Source organism: Monopterus albus, unplaced genomic scaffold (genome assembly GCF_001952655.1).
Source record: "Monopterus albus unplaced genomic scaffold, M_albus_1.0 scaffold4.1, whole genome shotgun sequence".
Classification (NCBI taxonomy): Eukaryota; Metazoa; Chordata; class Actinopteri; order Synbranchiformes; family Synbranchidae; genus Monopterus; species Monopterus albus.
This window is the reverse complement of record NW_018127884.1, coordinates 4,066,148-4,086,657: the sequence shown is the minus strand read 5'-3', so window position 1 is coordinate 4,086,657 and position 20,510 is coordinate 4,066,148. Positions and strand designations below refer to the sequence as shown.

General features: G+C 40.8%; 1 protein-coding gene across 14 annotated transcripts in view; it reads left to right on the top strand.

Annotated features, from left to right (window-relative positions):
• tjp1a (tight junction protein 1a) overlaps window positions 1-20,510 on the top strand; it is a 107,253-nt gene that overhangs the window by 82,975 nt on the left and 3,768 nt on the right. For 7 of the 14 annotated variants that reach the window (XM_020606626.1, XM_020606633.1, XM_020606641.1 and 4 more), the window contains 21 exons: window positions 1,179-1,315; window positions 1,503-1,608; window positions 1,803-1,953; window positions 3,616-3,724; window positions 3,826-4,045; window positions 5,197-5,381; window positions 5,629-5,724; window positions 6,314-6,340; window positions 8,261-8,343; window positions 8,688-8,898; window positions 9,545-9,645; window positions 9,753-10,103; window positions 10,878-11,129; window positions 12,214-13,029; window positions 13,204-13,283; window positions 13,474-13,650; window positions 13,867-13,973; window positions 14,117-14,376; window positions 15,595-15,749; window positions 15,831-16,051; window positions 16,899-17,042. In XM_020606626.1, the coding sequence (XP_020462282.1) occupies window positions 1,179-1,315; window positions 1,503-1,608; window positions 1,803-1,953; window positions 3,616-3,724; window positions 3,826-4,045; window positions 5,197-5,381; window positions 5,629-5,724; window positions 6,314-6,340; window positions 8,261-8,343; window positions 8,688-8,898; window positions 9,545-9,645; window positions 9,753-10,103; window positions 10,878-11,129; window positions 12,214-13,029; window positions 13,204-13,283; window positions 13,474-13,650; window positions 13,867-13,973; window positions 14,117-14,376; window positions 15,595-15,749; window positions 15,831-16,051; window positions 16,899-17,042 (3,989 nt within the window). The remainder of the gene's footprint in view (window positions 1-1,178; window positions 1,316-1,502; window positions 1,609-1,802; window positions 1,954-3,615; window positions 3,725-3,825; window positions 4,046-5,196; window positions 5,382-5,628; window positions 5,725-6,313; window positions 6,341-8,260; window positions 8,344-8,687; window positions 8,899-9,544; window positions 9,646-9,752; window positions 10,104-10,877; window positions 11,130-12,213; window positions 13,030-13,203; window positions 13,284-13,473; window positions 13,651-13,866; window positions 13,974-14,116; window positions 14,377-15,594; window positions 15,750-15,830; window positions 16,052-16,898; window positions 17,043-20,510) is intronic. The other 7 variants (XM_020606617.1, XM_020606609.1, XM_020606686.1 and 4 more) reach the window with 7 other exon arrangements.

Here is a 20,510-nt window from a genome sequence, read left to right as displayed (position 1 = left end):
GCCGCTGAAATATAATCCTCTTCTGCTTCAACATCCTCGTTCGCTTCTGATTTATTAGCTCTTTTCCCTCTTGGAGGCATTTTAATAGTTGTAGAATTTGTTCAAAGACTTGAAAATGTAGAAGATGTGAAAAATCGTAGAACAGACAAGAGGTGCAGTAAACGTCTGCTCTCCCTTGCAACCTGGAAGTATTGTTCTTTCTGATACTGACGCAGTTGACAAATAAATATGCACATATGAGGTTTATGTGTAAAATGAATTGCAGTGAGAACATAGAGACAAATTCAGGGATCTAAAAATGGTATTCTGTGGTGGAAAATACTGTAAATGGGTCCAGCAGCTGCAAAACTAACAGGTTTAAACATGAGTGCAATTAGATGTACTGTCTTTGTCTAGATCTACTGTCTGAAATGTAGATTTTCCCATGACAAATGCCAGAGCAAAAGGAGTGGAGTGAATGTGCATGGGAGAATTTTCCTAGGTTGAGCTAGTGGCCCAGGCTGCACCTTCACATTCTTCTACAAAAGCTTGAAGTACTGTGCCAGTAGTCTGTCATGTAATCAGTTTGGAATTCAACCATTGTTTTAAGCAGCAGAGGCTTTTCTACTCATTTAGACATAGCCCGCTAGACTTTCTCTCTCCCGCACACATAGTTTTACCTTGTTCATTTTATCCAGGGCAAACAGGAGCTATGGCTGAAAAGAGTTTATGTTGGGAGACTTGGTCTTATTTTTCTTTCTGTATGTGTGCTTTTATTAGAAAGGTTTATTGTATGGTCAGTATAATATGAATTTATATTTATCTTTAAGAAACATTTAAGTCCCTTCTGCTTCAACAAAATACAAGTGAAAAGAACAGGCAACTTAAAAATGGGGGATGAATCTGGTGAATTTGATGGGACCACACATCCTGCTTTTAATTGCTTATTATCTTCTTATCCAGTTTTCTTTCCATGTGCTTTTATCACATAACCCATGGTTCATTTTAGTGTCTGTCTCTTTCTGGTGATGTCAGCAATACAACAAAACTACTGTACATATTATACAGAACATATGAGGTCATTTCTTAAACACACTGAAGCCAGCAATGATGCCACAGTCATTTAAGGCACCCACTAATGTAAACAAACTGACATTCCACCGATACTGAATTGCCATATCTTTTTGTGTTTATTGCAGCCTTCGAAGTCGAGATGACGATCGCGTATCCAAACCGGGGACCATATCTACACCAGTCAAAAGCTCTGATGCCGTCTTGTCACAGGCCAGTGACCAGAGCAGCTCCAGAGATGACAAACTGTTACCTCCACTTCCTGGTACTGAACCTTCATCCACCATCATTAGGGATAAGTGTGGTCTCTAATGTCCATCTCATCTTTCACCATATTTTATGTTTCTTATTTTCATAGTACAGGGAAGTAAAGAGATGTTAATTAAGGCTTAGCATGCTGCTGTAGTTTAATTGACTCATGTTTTTCTACTTACTGTTTGTATTTGTGGTAGAACCAAAGCCAGTGTATGCACAACCTGGTCAGCCTGATGTGGACCTACCTGTCAGCCCTTCTGATGCCCCTGTACCCAGCGCCGCTCATGATGACAGTATTCTCAGGTAAATGCCCAAGATGCCTGAAATTTAGTTCCAATTACATCAGAGACTGCAGGATTTTGTTATAGCTTTATTGTTGAACCACACTCTGCTTGCTGGAAAAGCGGGTTGTGTTTTGTGACTCCTAGAGTGATTGTTTTTAAATCATGATTTGCTGACATTTTTACTTAATTCTATCTACCTTTGTTCTCCTACAGGCCGAGTATGAAGCTGGTTAAGTTCAAGAAGGGAGAGAGTGTCGGTCTGCGGTTAGCTGGAGGGAACGATGTGGGAATTTTTGTGGCAGGTGTTTTAGAAGACAGTCCTGCAGCCAAGGAGGGCCTGGAGGAGGGAGACCAGATTCTCAGGGTATGCTCCACTTCATCACTTAAGCATCATGTTTGCTACTTTCTTTCTGCAGTAGCTTCATCAAAACGTGGTTTTTGAAATGGTACTGAGTGATAAAGAGAATCAGAGTTTTTAACTGGAGAAACTTAATTTGTTGGCTATGTACTGTTCATGCCTCACCAGTTTTTGTATGGGTTCATGTACTACTTTAAAGACAGCACCTATAGTAGATGCAGTAGTTTCCTGGATTAAAAGGATAAAATAATTCAGCCCAAAGTCTGGCTAAACTGAAGTGGACTGTTTATAAAGTTCGGTAACAACCGTCCTCTCGTGCACCTAGTGCTCTTCTTTCTCTATGCAGTCAGTCATATATCAAATATGCTGGTTTTGGATGGGGGGAAAAAAGCACAGCAGTAGGGGAGAATTTTGCTGCATGTTATTTGCAGGTTTTACAGTAACCGGGGCTGTCTACATATGTTCTCCCATTTACTTGTGCAATTCACATGCAGATACAAAGACTGACTGTGGCTAAAGTATATTTTTTAATTCCAGTACCTTGTCATGGCTGCGTGCTGTCCTAGGATTATGTAACTTGTGAGATGATTTCTGTGCTATTGTTTTTAGAGAATTAACCATTACCATTTTTTTCCATGTCACACTATAATAGTGGGAAGAACATCTGGTGTTATTGTCAACATAGATGAGCCATAGCTGCCCACCCTAACTTAGATAATTAACTATGTGGTCCCATGTCCACAATAGTTTTACTTTTGTGTAAAGAGATCTTGAGAATACAATACAATGTATCACTCAGTCTGTGAGTCATTCCCGGGCTCTGCCTCGTGTCAAAACTCCTCTTGTTTCCAATGTGAAGACACAATAGCGGTCATTCGTGCAGTGTGACCCTGGGACAGTTGACTGACTGTTTCACTGAATAGTAGAGTAACATTGTTGATGGGATGATGAAAACCCTCTTGATGTCAGTGTTGGATCCATTCTGACATGTTTATACAACAGGCAATGCTTGCTGTAACTCTGGAGCTCTGTAGTTCAGCTGGTACTATACAGCAGAGGTTGACCACATGTTTTTTCCCATGACATTAACATTTACAAACTGCATTTATCTGATAAACAAAATTGCCTATGGCTTATCTGTTTCTCTTAAAGAATACACAGTTTCTTATGTTCCCTAGTGCAGATCTGATTTTGTGCCTGCGTGTCCTTTCCACTGTACAAACAGATCTTACAGACTTCCAGGGCGTTGTTTGACATCCTTAGGTGGTTTCCCTTTGGTCATGGTTTGCTAGCGGTGATAAAGATAACAAGCCCTCTGGTTTCTGGGAAGGATAAAGGTGTTTTTCTGAGGTTCAGCGACTCAGTCCATGTGTTTCTGCTTTCCCTGCCGCCCCTCGAGCAGAGTCAATAAACAGCAGTTATTGTCTTTGGGATCAGAGGAGGAGGCTGCAGGGTTGTAGGGGGAATGCATCACTCTTATTCTGTTAGGGAGCAAGTTTTTCTTTTTCCACTGTTCCTATTATTCTGTAAGAAAAGAGATGAATGATAGCTGCTTGAGTTTTTGTTTTGTTGAAGAAAAAAAAATTTAAAGTTGAAAAACACTAGTCTTTCATTTGTACTACAAGTTAATATTTTTTTCTCCCAAACTCTTCTGTTTGGCATCTGTAGGTGAACAATGTGGACTTTGCTAACATCATCCGGGAGGAGGCTGTGCTCTTTTTGCTGGATCTCCCAAGAGGAGAAGATGTTACTATTCTGGCTCAGAAGAAAAAGGATGGTGAGTGATGGCAGTGTAAAGTCCTATGTTAGTAGTGTAAACACATCAGGCATCAAGACCAGCACATGTTATGGGTTGTTGTATTTTCTGCTTTTCTTCAGTGTACCGGAGAATAGTGGAATCGGATGTGGGCGATTCCTTTTACATTCGGACACATTTTGAATATGAAAAAGAGTCACCGTATGGGCTGAGCTTCAACAAGGGCGAGGTGTTCCGTGTAGTCGACACGCTCTACAACGGCAAATTAGGCTCCTGGCTCGCCATCCGAATTGGCAAGAATCATCAGGAAGTAGAAAGGGGCATCATCCCCAATAAGAACAGGTGAAAGAAGTTTCACGTCACACCTTTAATACCTGTATAGCTTGTTGTGGAATTTCCTGAATGGGTAAGGGTGGAGACAAGTAACAGAAGCATTGTGGTTGATTAGAGAGAGGTACAGAACGTTTTCGCCACAGGTCCTTTCCATTTGTTTAATCTACTATATACTTATCATGATTTTATTTTTAATTATTTGTTTTGTACTATTGTTAAAGTGGAATTTTCACTACCCAAGCCTGTTTTAAATTGAAGTTGTTTTTTTTTTTTTTTTTAAAGTACTTTATGGCATTTTTTTAAAACATCTCATGTGTCAGGTCAGTGGTTCAGAGGGATTAAGTGTGTGGGGGCTTTTTGAAGACTGTGTGCCTGAGGATATGTAGTATACTGTGCAGCATAATCTAGCCTATAGCACTGTTTTATCCAGGCCTGTTTTTACAGCCTCCAGTAGTGTTAAAACAGACTCCTCACTGTCCTGCAGGACACAGCATTTTTACATTAAACATTGTGAGATAGATGTCAGCTCCTCGGCCAAGTTAAACCATCCTCCCTTGATATTCTTTCCAAATATAAAACCATGAAATTGCCTTCAGACTTCAGACTAATATTTTTAAAAACACATCAAAGGAAGACCACTATTAATCAAATCCACCAGGAGTGAGTTCTTACCCTATCGGCCCAAAGCCTCACTCATCTTAGCCCCGTTTGTTTTCCAGTCACATTCCGTGTAAAAATGTGTTGACATGCAGTGATTTCAGGTAACGGACACAATGGCCTTTATTATAAATGCATGATATGCAAAGCTTTAATGGTGGAAAGTGTGTCAGTGTTTTACAAATAAGGCTTGTTATTTCACAGCAAAATTTTACTGTATGCTGCACTACTGTTTGTACTGTGTGCTGGAGCCTCAGTGAAATGCTTATCACAGTAACCTGTCGCAGTATTTCGAGAAAATAATTGATGTTTAAAATAATTTGTTTGTAGTCACTATGCTGTTATGTTAACAAGAGATACAGCTTTAGTTTGCTGAAAAATCACTGAGTTATAAAATATTTCTATTACTATTAAGCTCAAACCCTCATGACAACATTTCAATCAACCTAAATTTAGGCCTGAGGCCCTTATAGTTGAATTTACTCCTCCTGTTCACTGTCCAGGGCTGAGCAGCTGTCTAGCGTGCAGTACACCCTCCCCAAAACACCAGGGGGAGATAGAGCTGACTTCTGGAGATTCCGAGGGTTGCGAAGCTCCAAGAGGAATTTGCGTAAGAGCAGGGAGGACGTGTCAGCCCAGCCAGTTCAGACCAAGTTCCCTGCATATGAGAGGGTGGTGCTGAGGGAAGGTAAGGCTACAGAGGCCAAGACAGTTACAGCAGTCAACTGAAGGGATTCTCATATTTCAATTCCTATAGATAAAGAAACACAAGGTTGTCTGTGACACTTGTGAAGTCGAGCTAACTGACCAATGGAGCAGATCATAGATATTTACTGATTGTGTGTGCGTGCATTATATGTGGAATTTAAGGAAATGTTGTCTTTCTAAGTGTTACATAATGCTAATCTCCATGACATGGTCTTCTTCTTGTGCAGCTGGGTTCTTAAGACCTGTGGTTATCTTTGGGCCGATAGCAGATGTGGCCAGGGAGAAACTGGCCAGGGAGGAACCAGACGTTTTTGAACTAGCGAGTAAGTTTTAAAAGTACCTGTCTCCCTCTGATCTAATGCTCACATTCTGTGTAGTGTCCTACTGTGAATTTTAGATTGATAGACCAGAGACTTCATTTGCACATCACACGTTGCTAACCTCTCAACAGCCATTAAATATTCACAGTAGCAGTCAGTATCCAATAGATATGCAACTCTGGATTACTTTTACTACTGCTAGATATTCCCACTTTATTAGGTAGCAGGTCAGTCAGTCAGGTAGGTCAAGTTGTGTTTTTGATTTCTCCTGTTTATTTATAGCTTCTCTCTAACTTTTTGTCTATTTTTCACTCTGCAAACACACAAGCAGAGCTACACCCTCCTTTTTGTTTTTGTTCTTTATTTTACAAGAATATTTAATGTTTGGTGTGTGTTTTTCATTTTAACACAGTGTTGAATTTCAAGTACATGCACAAACACACGTTGACACACATCCACACACACACACACACACACACACACACACACACATATATATACTTCAAATACAGACCTACAAAAAGTGATTCCATTCCTTTATGTTTATATGTTCAACTACAATAATTTTTGTGTAACTGTATTGTCTTTTCAGAAACACAGAAACACCCAGGAGGGGAAAGTATGTCATTTAGTGCATCAATTTTTGTTTGTTTTATTTGATTCAGTGAATGGCAGATAATCTATGAACCAGTGTTTGGTGGCTAGCTGCCTATTCTCTAGGTCTTTAAACAGTAGCCCTTGCATTGTTAATGTGTACAGGGGAATAGCACTTGATTTAAGAGCTAATCACAGGAGACCTGAGACTAAAGAAATGTGATATCATAATAACACACAGGTGCTCCCCAGACAGTGAATTGGAGACTGTAGTAAACTGTACATCATTAGACATTTTATAAGGTGAAATTCTGCTCCTGTGCCTTTGCACTTCACTGTAAACTGGCAAAATTATCGGTGAAAATATCAGATTTCTGATTAAGTACTATAGATCACATTTTGCACATATGAAGACATTTGGGAAGATGTCAGCATTCATAAACGGATGTGTCTAATGTGATGAATGACATTTTGTCTGCCATTCTATAGTCTCTAAGTCTCCGTAGAGCTGTGTGTCAGTGTGATATTTTCTTTTGTCCCTAGTTATAAAAGATGTTTATAACTCATCCTTGTAAAGTACACTGCACACTGACATATGTAACTTTACAGTTAAATTCAGTGGTATTCCCCTCCAGAGTGCAGGATGCATCATAAAGAATGACAACAGCAAGTCAGCATGTTGAGCTCTGCAGTTTAATATGCAGCGGAAACTGAGATTTGTGCATTGGTCTTCTAAATGTTTTACCAACCACATGTACAGTGGACTTTATTTGCTTATTTTTGTGGATGCACTGGCTTAAATTAGATCACACAAAGTCAAAGATGTGGTAGCATATCAACATGGCTCTTTGAGGCTCTTTATTGTACAGTTCGCTATGTGATGCTTACAGTCATTGAATTCATACATGGGTATAATTTCTCAAACCAAAATGTGCTTTGCTGGATGGATTTTCTTTTAATGCACATAAGACTTGACAGTATGTGCAGGACCAAAACATAAACGGTATAAAATGTCCTTGTAACTCATTTAATGGCTCAAAATTGAGATTACAATTCAGAGTGGGCCTACACTACAACTGTGACAGTGATCACAACTTGGGTGCCAGATTCTATACAAAGCTGTCAGTGCTGTGTGAGTGTATGTGAGAAAGATTTTATAATGCAGGGATGGAAGAATAAAGCCTCTAAGTACCAAATCAAAAATTATCATCCAAATTTCAGAAAAGCAGGGACGCTACTGAGTCACAACTTATACTGTTTTACTGCTGCATATGCTTGTACCTCTGCATGCATGGCTATATTTATCTTTTATTTATAGAATTCTCAATGTTTTCAATAGTTTTGACCAGTGTTTGCAGATTATAAATCCTATTTGGATTGTCAGAAGTTAAGTCTGGTCCCACTTTAAGCCGTTATTTTATTGGACGTCCTGGTGAGATGACTCTGTTGAACCTCATGTGTCTAGGCAGGAAACCATTGCTTATCTTTTTTGAATCATAAACCCTCCTACACATCCTTGCTTAAGACCCTGAGGCTTATAATGATGCTGTATTCTTATTAATCTCAAATGACCCTCCTGCTCTTGTATGTGCATATTTCATGTCAGTGTTTCTCACATAACACATTTCCTAATTAATACTGTTACATGCAGTTGCACGCACACATTCATTATACACTGAATTTAATTTCCATAAACCTGCCCAAAATACCTAATGTCTGTTGCATGAATTTGTTGCTGTTCTCATTTTGACCTGAGTATGTTGCTGCTTTTATAAACACGCTTGTCCTCTCCTGTACTGAGATTATTTTTCTGTATTTAACAGCTCTATTTATGGGAGTCGACAACTGCACGTAATAGGGATGCCTAATTAAATGGCTACTACCTGTGTTTATTGTTGTTTATTTCTTGTGTTGAGGTGATGCAGTAACTGTTTGTTTTCCATAGAGAGTGAGCCCAGGGATGCAGGACCTGACCAGAAAAGCTCCGGCATCATTCGCCTGCACACCATTAAACAGATCATTGACCGAGTGAGTGAAGCTAGATATACACACACTTCAATATAAAATTAGTGCTAAACATCCTTTGACAGATTTGTTATGGTAATGAAAAGATGGCAGCAAGCCACAGAAATATGCAAAGCTCACTGCTGCCCTCTGGTGTACTGCACTCTTTCACTGTTAGGTGCCTGCACCTCAGCAAAGCAGTGAATTTTAGTCTGGCAGCTGTACTGTAGTGGCTAGTCCAGATTGATGAGCTGGCCTCAAAGGTTCAAGATCTGCTGCACACAATATGTGGAAACAAATGTATTATGGTGTTAGTCAAAGTGAAATGGTCAATAAACACATGTATGTTTTGTTTTCTATTTATGAAGGACAAGCATGCAGTGCTGGACATCACCCCTAATGCGGTGGACCGTCTGAACTATGCTCAGTGGTATCCGATTGTGGTGTTTCTCAACCCAGACACCAAGCAGGGTGTGAAGAACATGAGGACCCGCCTCTGCCCTGAGTCTAGGAAGAGTGCCAGGAAACTGTTTGATCGAGCCCTCAAATTAAGGAAGAACAACCACCACCTCTTCACCAGTGAGTCCAGCGCACAGGAGAGAGGGATAAATGGGTGACCCACGAGGAGAGAGAGCGGGATGTTTGATAGGGAGCAGATATATTTCTCAGGCAGTGGACAACTGAGTGCTGCAGTGTGGGAGATGGATGGTGGCTACACTGCGCTTGTTGTGTTTGGTGCCAAACACCCATTACACAGTGAGCTATATCTGTACCTCCACACATCTGTAATTTTATTTTCAAAATAAGGCAGCATAATGATACTCTAAAATTATTACCTGAAGAAGAGCAGTTTAATTTCACATTTAAAATATCTTCACCCAGCATGCCATGAGTGGTTTACACACTACATACAAAACATATACAGTACTCAAGAACACTGCACTTCTGTGTCAAAATGGCTGCTTTTATTCATGCTTCAGCGGCATAGAAAATTTTAACTACATCCCAAGTGGAAAATTTCCAGAGCAACTTAAAAAGGACTCGAGTCCTTTTTATATGATTGGCATCATGTTTGCAAGTGCAGAGCATTTATGGATTAAAATCTGTATCTAAAATGAACATTTAATTATGCTGGGGCTATGCCTAAATGCTAATTGAATAATTATTAGTTATAATTTTATTGGATGGATGTTTATTTTCTTTTTCCCTTGCTTTGTGTATTCAGCAATCATTAACTTGAACAACATGAATGATGGTTGGTTTGGGGCACTGAAAGAGCTAATCCAGCAGCAGCAGAATCAGCTGGTGTGGGTGTCAGAGGGCAAGGTAATAAACGCGCGTGCACACACACACACACACACACACACACACACACACACACACACACACAAAACATAAACGCCCAACACTGTACACTGTTCTTTCTTTCTTAGGCTGATGGGGTAGCTGATGATGACCTGGACCTCCATGATGACCGCCTGTCCTACCTGTCGGCGCCAGGCAGTGAGTATTCCATGTACAGCACCGACAGTCGCCACACATCTGACTATGAGGACACTGACACAGAGGGTGGAGCCTACACTGACCAGGAGCTGGATGAAACACTGAATGACGATGTGGGTCCACCCACGGGGCCTGCCATCACCCGATCCTCTGAGCCTGTCCGTGAGGACCTCACTGTCATCCAGGAGCCCCCTGGCTACGCTCGCTACCCGAACACAGTGCAGCCAGACCCCCTGAACCGCATCGATCCGGCTGGGTTCAAGGCACCAGCGCCACAGCAGGTAGCGTTTCTGAGAGCTACACATCTCCCCTGTTGTATGGAGGCCGTGGTGTGCGTTAGGAAGGTTTTCTGGAAGCGCTATTGAAGGCACTTCTTTGTTTTTACAGTTATTCTGTCTATCTACTGTTACAAAATGATATCAGTGGCAGTTATTATATATTTAGATATTTATTATATATTTCATGAAATTGCCTCTATGTGTTCGTTGACTGATGTTTGTGAACGTGTTTTATTTTTGAAAGAAGAAGAACGTGAAGTTTTACTGTTACTCCTCTACTCTGTATTACCACAAGCTGTCTTACTGGTGTGACTTTTGCTGATGTCACCAGGATAAGTAATGTGTCAAGTGTTTGTACCAGCACTCACTTATATGCACGTCCTACCTTTTGTTTTAAGTGTCATTGGGACTGTGACAATATGATACCAGAAAGTGTTATGTGCATGTTGGAAATTCCAGTGTTAATCCTAGTGTAACTGTGAAGTGTATCTATCATTACCCAATTGGCCGTTGTTATAACCAGATCTAAGCATTTGTCGACTCATGATGTGTTAATGAGCATGAAAAGTGAAAAGCAAAAGAAATTACTGTATTGTAACCGTAGAATTAAAAACAAATTAGTATTCTCGAACAATGAAATCTTGTCCTACTGATAATTCCTCTCACATGCCATTGGAGCAGATTGTTGTAGAGCGGCTATGAAGATAGTAGCACTTGTTAGTACTGCGCTGTACTGTGTCAGCACATGTTATTAAACATTTCTGAACCACTTCACAGAAAGCAGAGGCCGCTGCCATCCCTAGCATCCCCCTGCAGCCTGAGCCCCTGGCTGGGACAATGTCCCCTGCTGTCGGCGTTACTGTAAAAACTGTAGGGGGTCTGAGCCCTGACGAGGCTCCTGCAGCTCCCCACAGACAGCCCAGCCCCAAGCCAGAGACTGGCTCACTTAGGAGGCCCACCCCTGAGCTAGCTCCTCAGAGCATCACACCAGAACCTCTACAGTCTGGAGTGGCCAGTTCCGAACCTAAGGTATCCTTCTGACCATCTGTGGATGTTCCGTGACCTGGTCCAGCTCAGCTCAGCTTGGTCTGACCTCCTGTGCTGCTGCTTCCTATCTACATACCTACCTCCTGCTGCCACGCTTCTCTCTGTCTCTATCCTTCTGCTCTGCATGACTGCTGACCACAGTGCTGCCCAGAAGAGACAGAGGTTGTGGGGGGGGGTGTTGTGCGTGTGAGATGTGTGTGTGTGTGAACAGATGCTGGTAAACAACGGTGGGTTTTGAGGCGATGGCTGTGCTAATATGCCTACATGTAGAAGAACAGTGGAAATCCTGTGGCCCTCACTGCTGCTTATCTTCTTTGCATGGCTGCAACATGTTCTGTTAACTACTGTTTGTGCTGTATTTATCAGTGCAGGTTAAATAGATTGTTTCTTTGTAAAAGTAGCCATTGATTTTCCATCCATTTTATCCATGTTATGTCCTGCATTTAAAATGTAGCCATTGCTGAGGTACAAAGATCACCTGACCTGGATGGACAATTAATGGTTACTTCTTAAATATCAGGATTTTAAATCTCTTTGTACCATGGGTATGTGCTTGTAATCTTCATTATCCTTGTGGATGTTTAAGTTGACTTGATAATTGCACCAAGACAGTGGGTGACATTTTCCCTTGTGAATGTAGCAGAAACCAAAATGAACAGTCAGATTATTGGAAGATTTTTTTTTTTTATGAAGAGTTTAACTGTACATTTTCATGGTTTGTCAGTAAAGACAAGAAAAATTGATCCCACTGTTTTGTTGTATTTTTAATTTCAGTGTTTAATTTGGAGTTGCAGTGGTTCATTGTTCTTAAGGTGCTGTGATTGTTTGGCTATGTGGTCATTTCTGTTTAATATATTGTCTGACAAGTAACCCCGCCCTCTCAGTTTCTCTATTTCAGGTCTTTCCCTTCTTGTTTCCTCTTCTGCATTTAATTTCACTGACTTGTTTTAATATTCTCCTTTTCTCATAATGTAACAGATTTTTTCATATTACATTATTTGTGTTTGCTGTATGTGTATCCTGGGCATTTCTTAATCTTATTCTTTGTTGTGTATTTGTTTATTAGATGTTTCAGAAGGATCCATACAGTACAGACAACACAGGGAGAATGGGTCACAGCATGAAGCCTGTGACTTACAACCCTCAACAGGTATATCACCCTGACCAGCAGCCATACAGAGATTACGACCACCCACCAAGTCGGTATGATGTCAGTAGTGGAGGTGGTTACGTAGAACCAAAGTACCGCAACTATGACTCTAACCTGCCCTACGAGAATAGCATGCCTCACTACGACCAGCAGCAGTGGAACCCCTACGGCCAGCCACTCTCTACTGCCAACGCCCAGGGTTATAATTCCAATTTGCCATATGGTGACAGCCCTGAATCCCAGTACACCCCTCCTCTCCGCTACGACGAACCCCCACCTCAACAGGGGTTTGATGGACGGCCTCGCTATGGTAAACCGCCAGGGCCTGTTCGTTATGATGATCGTCCCTCCCCTGTTCCAGGGCCTGACCTGCACTATGATCAAGATTTTCACCTGAGCAAATACCCCTCAGCTGCCCGTTCCCCCGACCCCGCTGTCCAGCGGCCTGCCTATAAACAGGGACCAGCACAGCAGCAAAAAGGCTACAAACCTCAGCAGTACGACCCTACTCCTGTGAACTCTGAAACTAGCCCCACACCTCCTCCCAAAGCAGAGGTCTCCTTCCCTTCCCCTGCAGTCTCTCCAAAGCCTGCACCTTCCAGGGACAAGCAACCAGAGGACGACCCCGCCATGTGGCCCCAGTCAGTCCTGACAAGGGTCAAGATGTTTGAGAACAAACGCTCTGTGTCCGTGGACCGAGCCAAAGAAACCAATGAGTCATCTGGAAACAGGGTAAGCTGTTTGGCTTTGTATATATTTAGAATTTATGCTTATGTAGTTACAGTGGTTACTAGTATGCTTAACCTTTAGATTTCCTTTTCAACTTCGTGACAAATTAACATCTATAAAGTCAACTTTCAAAAATTTTTATCCTACTGATAAGATTTGTTGTTTTTGCTCCTATAGGCAGCTGATTTGCCTGTGAAAGGTGGAGTAATCCCTAAAGCAAATTCTCTGAGCAACCTGGATCAAGAGAAAACCTTTAGGTAAACCTATATTTAGAGTATGTCCCAGTTACTGTTTTCACTCACCATTATTTTAGAGCAGTATTGTAATAAAATTGTGTTGGTTCCTTTTAATTTCACCTAATTGACACCTTCATTTTGGCCACTCTTCTTATCCTGCTCTTCTCTCATCACCTCCACACTGGATGACTGTTTTTTCATACCAACCCAGAGCCCCTGAGCCTCAGAAGCCGCAGTCTAAGGCAGCTGATGATATTGTGCGCCCCAACCATTACGATCCTGATGAGGACGAGGACTACTACAAGAAACAGCTATCGTACTTTGACAGGCTTCAGACTGGCCCCAGCAAACCCCAGCAACAAGCACAAGCAATGCACAGCTACCCCAGGTGATGCTCACTCTCTACCACCTTCCTAATTGTTCTGAATACATTTTCATGAAACATCTATGGCATTTTCCTTACGATATATAGATTTTAGGTTGTTATTGTGTCTTTTCCAATGTTTCTTTCATCTACTTTTACCATCCTTTATGGTTTATATATTTATTTTTTGGCCATTTCCACTGTGAATCTCAAATTGAATGTTTTGCTGTTGTGATACAGGACAGAGTCAGTGGAGAAACCAAGTCCATTAGAGAAAAAATATGAACCAGTTCCCCAAGTGACGCCGTCTCTGCCACCAGCAACACTGCCCAAACGTTCAGCTGAAGGTACAAATCTTTTTTTACCAAAATAATAATAAAAAAAAAAGTCAGTCAGGATCTCCATACAAATAATAAAGTTACAACACGCAGTACAGTTCAGAGACCCATAGTGCAGAGCGCTTGAGCTGACCTTCTTGACTCGTCCACAGCCAAACCTCCAGCCCGAGAGGACACCGTCCAGACCAACTTCCTGCCTCACAAGAGTTTCCCTGAGAAGTCTCCAGTTAATGGCACAAGTGAACAGCCAACAAAAACGGTCACTAGCGTCGGGGCCCCACCGGCAACCAACTATAACTGTTATGTGCCCAAGCCCTACACCACCTCTGCCAAGCCTTTTACACGCATGTTTGACACACCTAAATTCAGCCACAACCTTCTGCCCAATGACAACCCTGAGACTGCTCCAAAGGTAAGCAGCACACATTGTAATACAGCACTCTACAGAGAGGGCCACATAAACAATAGGGACTACACTGTTGAACTCCATCTGGGCTTAATTCAGAACATAGTGCTCAGATAGAGATGTAACGGTATTGAAATTTAACAATTATAGTGACCAAAGTTATCACGGTAATCAATATTATCACAGTACTGTTAAAATGTGTTGAAAATGTTCAAAACGTACTTAAACAAATGAAAGTTATTTATTTAAGGTTTTGTTTTGAAAACCACAAATAATTATCAGTATCACTGTGCACTGTGTGTGTATAAACATTAAAAGAATAACATAGGCAATAGCCATAGCCTTCTATAAACATAGTGGTACTGGCTAAATTTACATAAATGCAGAGGATTACAGTGGTCCCTCGCTATAACGCGGTTCACCTTTCGCAGCCTCGCAGTTTCGCGGAATTTTTTTTTTTTGTTTTTTTTGTGCAATTTTGCATGCTTTTTGCATGCCGTGTCTCCTGTACAGTACAGAATGCGTTCAGCTTGCCAAATTTACATAAATCTTCGATCGCTAGCAGTGTGACTCTGAAGTGCTGTACTGTATGTTTGCAAGTTTTCTTCCCAACAAACCCCACAATGTCGACGAAACATTCTGCACCGTCAAAGGCGCCTGCGGTAGCACCCAAAAGGCAGAGGAAGATGCTAACCATCGCACAAAAAGTTGGACTTCTGGACATGCTAAAGGAAGGTAGAAGTTACGTGGCTGTAGGGCGCCATTACGGAATAAATGAATCCTCAGTTCGTTACATAAAGAAGGAGGAAAATAACATAAGGACGACAGCAGCAATAAGTTTCCACAAGGATGCAAAAAGGGTTGTAACTGTCCGCAACAAGACCATCGTCTGAGAGTATATAAAGTGTGTAGTGAGGGGTTTTACAGCCTTAAAACATCTATAATAATTGTAAAAAATAAAGCTGGCTATTTTGGATTTCGCCTATTGCAGCTTATTTTTAGAACGTAACTCACGCGATTAATGAGGGACCACTGTATAGTGTTCTTAATTTAATCAGTTTTTCCTGTTTTGTAATTTGGATGCAAGAGCTTCTAGTTTACTTTTGGACAAGTGAAATGTGTGTAACCAATTATTAAACAAACCAAAATCTGAGAGCAGACTGACCTGAAATAACAATGTAACAAAACTGTGTATAACACTTGACCCCCTGGTGTTTGGAGCAGGTCCGGAGCTCCAGCCCAGTAAAGCCTCAGACACCTGCGCAGCCCCATAGCACAGACCTAGATAGTGGTCTGGACACTTTCTCGCGCACTGCGGACCACCGCTCCAAATACCAGCACAACAACATCAACGCTGTGCCCAAGGCCATCCCTGTGAGGTAACAAACTCAGTCTGACTAGACATTAAATCGAAGCCATTCTGTTGAATGAGCGTGACAGTAACTTTATCTCTCTCCCAGCCCCACCACCCTGGATGATGGTGATGATGAAGATGAGGGCCACACAGTTGTTGCAACAGCTCGAGGTATCTTCAACTGCAACGGTGGCGTCCTGAGTTCCATTGAGACAGGTGTCAGCATAATTATCCCACAGGGCGCCATCCCTGAGGGCGTGGAGCAGGAGATCTACTTCAAGGTCTGTCAAGACAACAGCATCCTGCCCCCGCTCGATAAGGAGAAAGGTAATTTATCAAAGAATGAAGAAGCTGGAGGGGTACTTTAGTCCTAACTAAATTGTTGGATGCTCTATGAAACTAGGAAATATGGTTTTGTTCCTATTTAAAAGCTCCTTTGAGGAGATTGTGCAATTGTCCCTTCTGGTTCTGATTATAAGATGATTTTTCACTTAAAGGATCTATAACTCATATTTTACAGTAACAGTGTATCAACTGGCAATGGAAAAACAATGTGAAAGGGGTTGTTGTAGTGATGAACCTCCAGAGAATTATCAACTCCAGATGGTTGATAGTGTCAGTCTGTCACTGCTGGATGTGTAAAACAGCTGTAACAGCTGTTTACTAACAAGTTCATCATAGAAATTCAAATTGAATATGTCAGTGATTTGTTCAGAACTTGTTTCCACTGCCCTGAATGGCCAAAATAATGAGTTATTGCTAGTTTAAATATTAATACATTTATTTGGTGGTGGTGTAAAATACTACAATGTGTAAGTAATCCTAATCAGTTTGCGCCTGTGGTAATTTAATTTCTGAGATGGTTGTTTTGCAGAACTGTTGTTGGATACTATTCAGAAACAATTTATTCAGATGTGTTCCTAATATTCTGGCCCTCTCACATAACTGGGGAGGACAAAAAATATAGAGAAACCTCTAAATATAATGTAGTTCAGTACAACACCACCTTTAATTATGACCTCAATAATAAACATATAATTGAATAAGGAAACTTTGAGCTTCATAAACAGATGTTATGGCTGAAGTGTTGTGCCTAATAAAGTGGCTGGTGAGTGTATATAGTTATGATAATCCTGAATTTATGAATAACGGTGTCCTGTGGTTGTGTTCACAGGAGAGACTCTGCTCAGCCCTCTGGTGATGTGTGGACCTCATGGTCTCAAGTTTTTGAAGCCCGTGGAGCTACGCTTACCTCACTGTGCGTCAATGACCCCTGATGGTTGGTCTTTTGCTCTAAAATCCTCCGACTCCTCGTCGGGTATGCTGTGCTCTCTTTGTTCTTCCGGGGTCATTTGGGCTGGCTGTGTGACAATCTGAAGGTTGTGGGTCACTGGTTAATTTAATTCTATCCCTAGTTTTGGTTCTGTACTTGCACAAAAATCACTTTTAAAAATGCTAATAATTTATTCATTCTCTCGATGCCTGAGAATCACTCTGGGGAGAAAATCTGTCTTATTTCCTAATTATGGCTTTGGGTTGATTCATTTTCATAATATATATACTATTTAACCCACACGATCTCTCATTTCACTGGGTTTCACTGTTTTTAATGTGCTGTATATTCATATTTAATGCTAAATTTGTGGCCCCTCTCACTTTTTTTTACCTTTGAGTCACCTTAATAAGTTTCTCATATTTCTTTTAACCCTTTCATGCACCAGATGCTTGGCTGCACCATAATTCAGTCTCATGTACAATTATAGTGCATGCTGCTCTGCTAAGAATGATTTTTTTTTCCTCACATAGCCACCCAAATCCTGACCTGAAGAACAGCTTTTATAGATCTTCCTGAAATTGGGACGGTGTCATAACCAATAATGCCCATCATTATCCTCCATAAAGATGATACGTTACATAAAGACATCTTATTAGCAAGTCAAATGTAGCTATTAAATTTATCTTCAACTGTTTTTCTTATTTCAAAGTAGCTTTCAGGTGGCTAGAAAACTCCTTTTGTTTTTTAATTGGTTTTTCAGACTGGGATCGGTTTGCAAAAAGAGTCTGGTTGTGAAATTGAATCAGGGAAAGATAGAAGTATGCAAATATGTCAACCATCCATAGCTCTCTTTGGCGGGGGAAGATGTGCATTCAAGCAAATCTCTCAAAATAACTAACTCCACCGTCAGCTAATTGTCATTTAAATGACGACACATTGATTTTCTCAGAGTCTTTGGCCTGATAGAGCCAGAAAATGACGTAACAGTTAAAACAGAAAAGATTACAAGGAGTTAACCACCTGAATAAAAAAGTTCCCATTAAAGTCCAAACAAAACTACAAAGCAGAGTACTGAGGAATACATTTTGTGAGATTTATATTTATCACTGAAACAGATCAGCAGAATACTGCACAGATCATGTTAATGGAAATCAAAAGACAAGACAATGTTTGAAGTAGGTCACACTTTAATGTATTACAGTAGCTAAGCAAAGACACTAGCATCTGGGAAAGACTGTAGGCTCATAAAGGACGGACCAAAACTGAAGAAACTAATTTACTTCTGCTATCCCTTTTTTTAAGATTATCCTTTTCAAACTTTGTCTTTAGAAATGGTGGTAATTTTGGCAGTGGTCAGGATTAGCTGCTAATTAGCCTCATTTTAAGGATGAGATTTGGAGGGCTGAATGACACGTCTGCTCACTCTGTTGTCCTGCTCAATTGTGCGAGGATTATCAGGCTGCGTCATAATCCTCTTATTGCGAAGCAAGGCCACTCTCTGGTCTCCTCCCAGCCCCTTCTGCGGTTGTCTTCCCACTTTGCCTCCCTGCTTCTCTTTTTTCCTCCTATACAGCTGCATCTTACTGTCTCTCTTCTGTGTATACTGTTATTCTGTTCATCACTATATTAACTTTCAGGCTCTTATTTTGTTTGTATCTCATGCTCTGTGTGCACACAAGGGTACACGTATACATGCACAATCATGCCGGCAATGTGACACACCTTGCTGCTGATGGTTTTGCACTATTTCACTAATCATGTGAAAGGAGTAAAATCCCAACAAACAAAATGCACCAGCAAAAGGCACTGAAGAAGACGAATGCTGTCTGATGTACTGTAAACAGTGCAGGTTTCCTTGACACCGTTAGGGCTACGATTCAGATACACAGCTTTGAGCAAATTGAGTTTGAAAGTTCATCAGTGACTTTGGAAATAGGAGCTTCATCATTTCTGGATTGGCCAATTTTCCGGTATTACTCAGGAGCTTTCAGAACTTCTTGTGGCCTTCACCAGCAGATGGAGCCGGATCACTAAAAAACTACCCGCTGAAAGGTGGAAAATTTTTAGTTAGTGGGCCGTGTGCTAAAAACCTTTCCTCAAACAGCCTCTAGACATATTGCCTTGTTACGTGGTTTGTTAGGCGATACACTAGAACTGAAACAATTAGTTCACCTATCAATTAACAAAAAAAAGTTGATCATTGATTATTTTCATAATTAACTGTAATTTTTCAAGCAAAACTGCCAAACATTGTCTAATTTAAATGATTCAAATGTGTTTTTCTATATTATTTGGAACTTAACACCTGTCAGTCAAAACAGGGATCTTGTATATGCTACCTTTTGTCTCTGGGAAAGTAAAATAAGAAAATGTCCCTGTTGTCTTACATTTTGTTGATAAGACAGTTAATCTAGGAAATAAATGTCTGAGTAAACAAAAATGAAATTAATCATTAGTTGCAACCAGAGGGTACACACAATGCAATCTTTTGAGAAGCACTGAATGTAAACAAAAGTTTAAACAATTTCACAGGGTTTCTTTATCACTGGAAACATGTTCTGGGAAAGTCAGGACTACAAATATGTCTGTTTTCTCCCTGAATTACTGAAGTTTGGAATGTCTAAGATATACAGTGACCATTTTGAGTTATTATTTCTTGATCGCAATGTGAGGCACATTCATTGACGTGCTTTGAAGCTCCAGGAGTGTGACTACTGCTACAACCCTTGTCTACACACCAATCAGAATACATAATGAAATGATGAACAATACACTTGTCTGGTGCAAGACGACATATGTGCCATTTCTGAGAGGTTTTACAGCGTAGCGCTATGATTCTCCACACCATGATTGCACAGTCTTGACATGCCCCATACTGAAGGCTATCTTGGCTTGCAGTAACCTCGTTGTTGTTGCACAGTCATAAGGTGTCTGAGGAAAGAATCTAAAGGCTGACTTATTGTGAGTCGGCCCAGTGAGTTGGCCCAGGTTCACTGAAACATGGAAACAAAGGTGAAGGTAGTTGGCTTAGCAGTCCTGAGCAAAAGACAAGATGGCAAACAGGTGTAGGCCCTCTCTGAGTTTAACAGCAATCTAGTCAAACACCAATGCTGCTACACTTGAGCACATATTACCTGTGGGCCTCAGCCTGCATTTATATAGAGCTTATTCGGTTTGTCAAGTCAAAGTGTTTGTCATATGCACAGTTATGAAACGTGTTTCCCTATAGAATGAAAATCCTACTTTGCTGTCCACATGAATGCCACAAAATACAAATGAAATAAAAAGTAGATAAATAAGTAACACATAATTTAAGACACTTTAAGCAGCAAATGCAGCAATATAATAAAAATATATAAGAATACAATAGAGAATGTATGCTGCATGGGAGCAGCATGTGCAGCAGTCAGTAATTGTGCAGTTATGCATGTGTACACTGAGAATGTAAACAGTACGTCACATATTTCCTGGTAATAAACTCCTCAGCTGTTTAGGAGTTTGATGGCACAG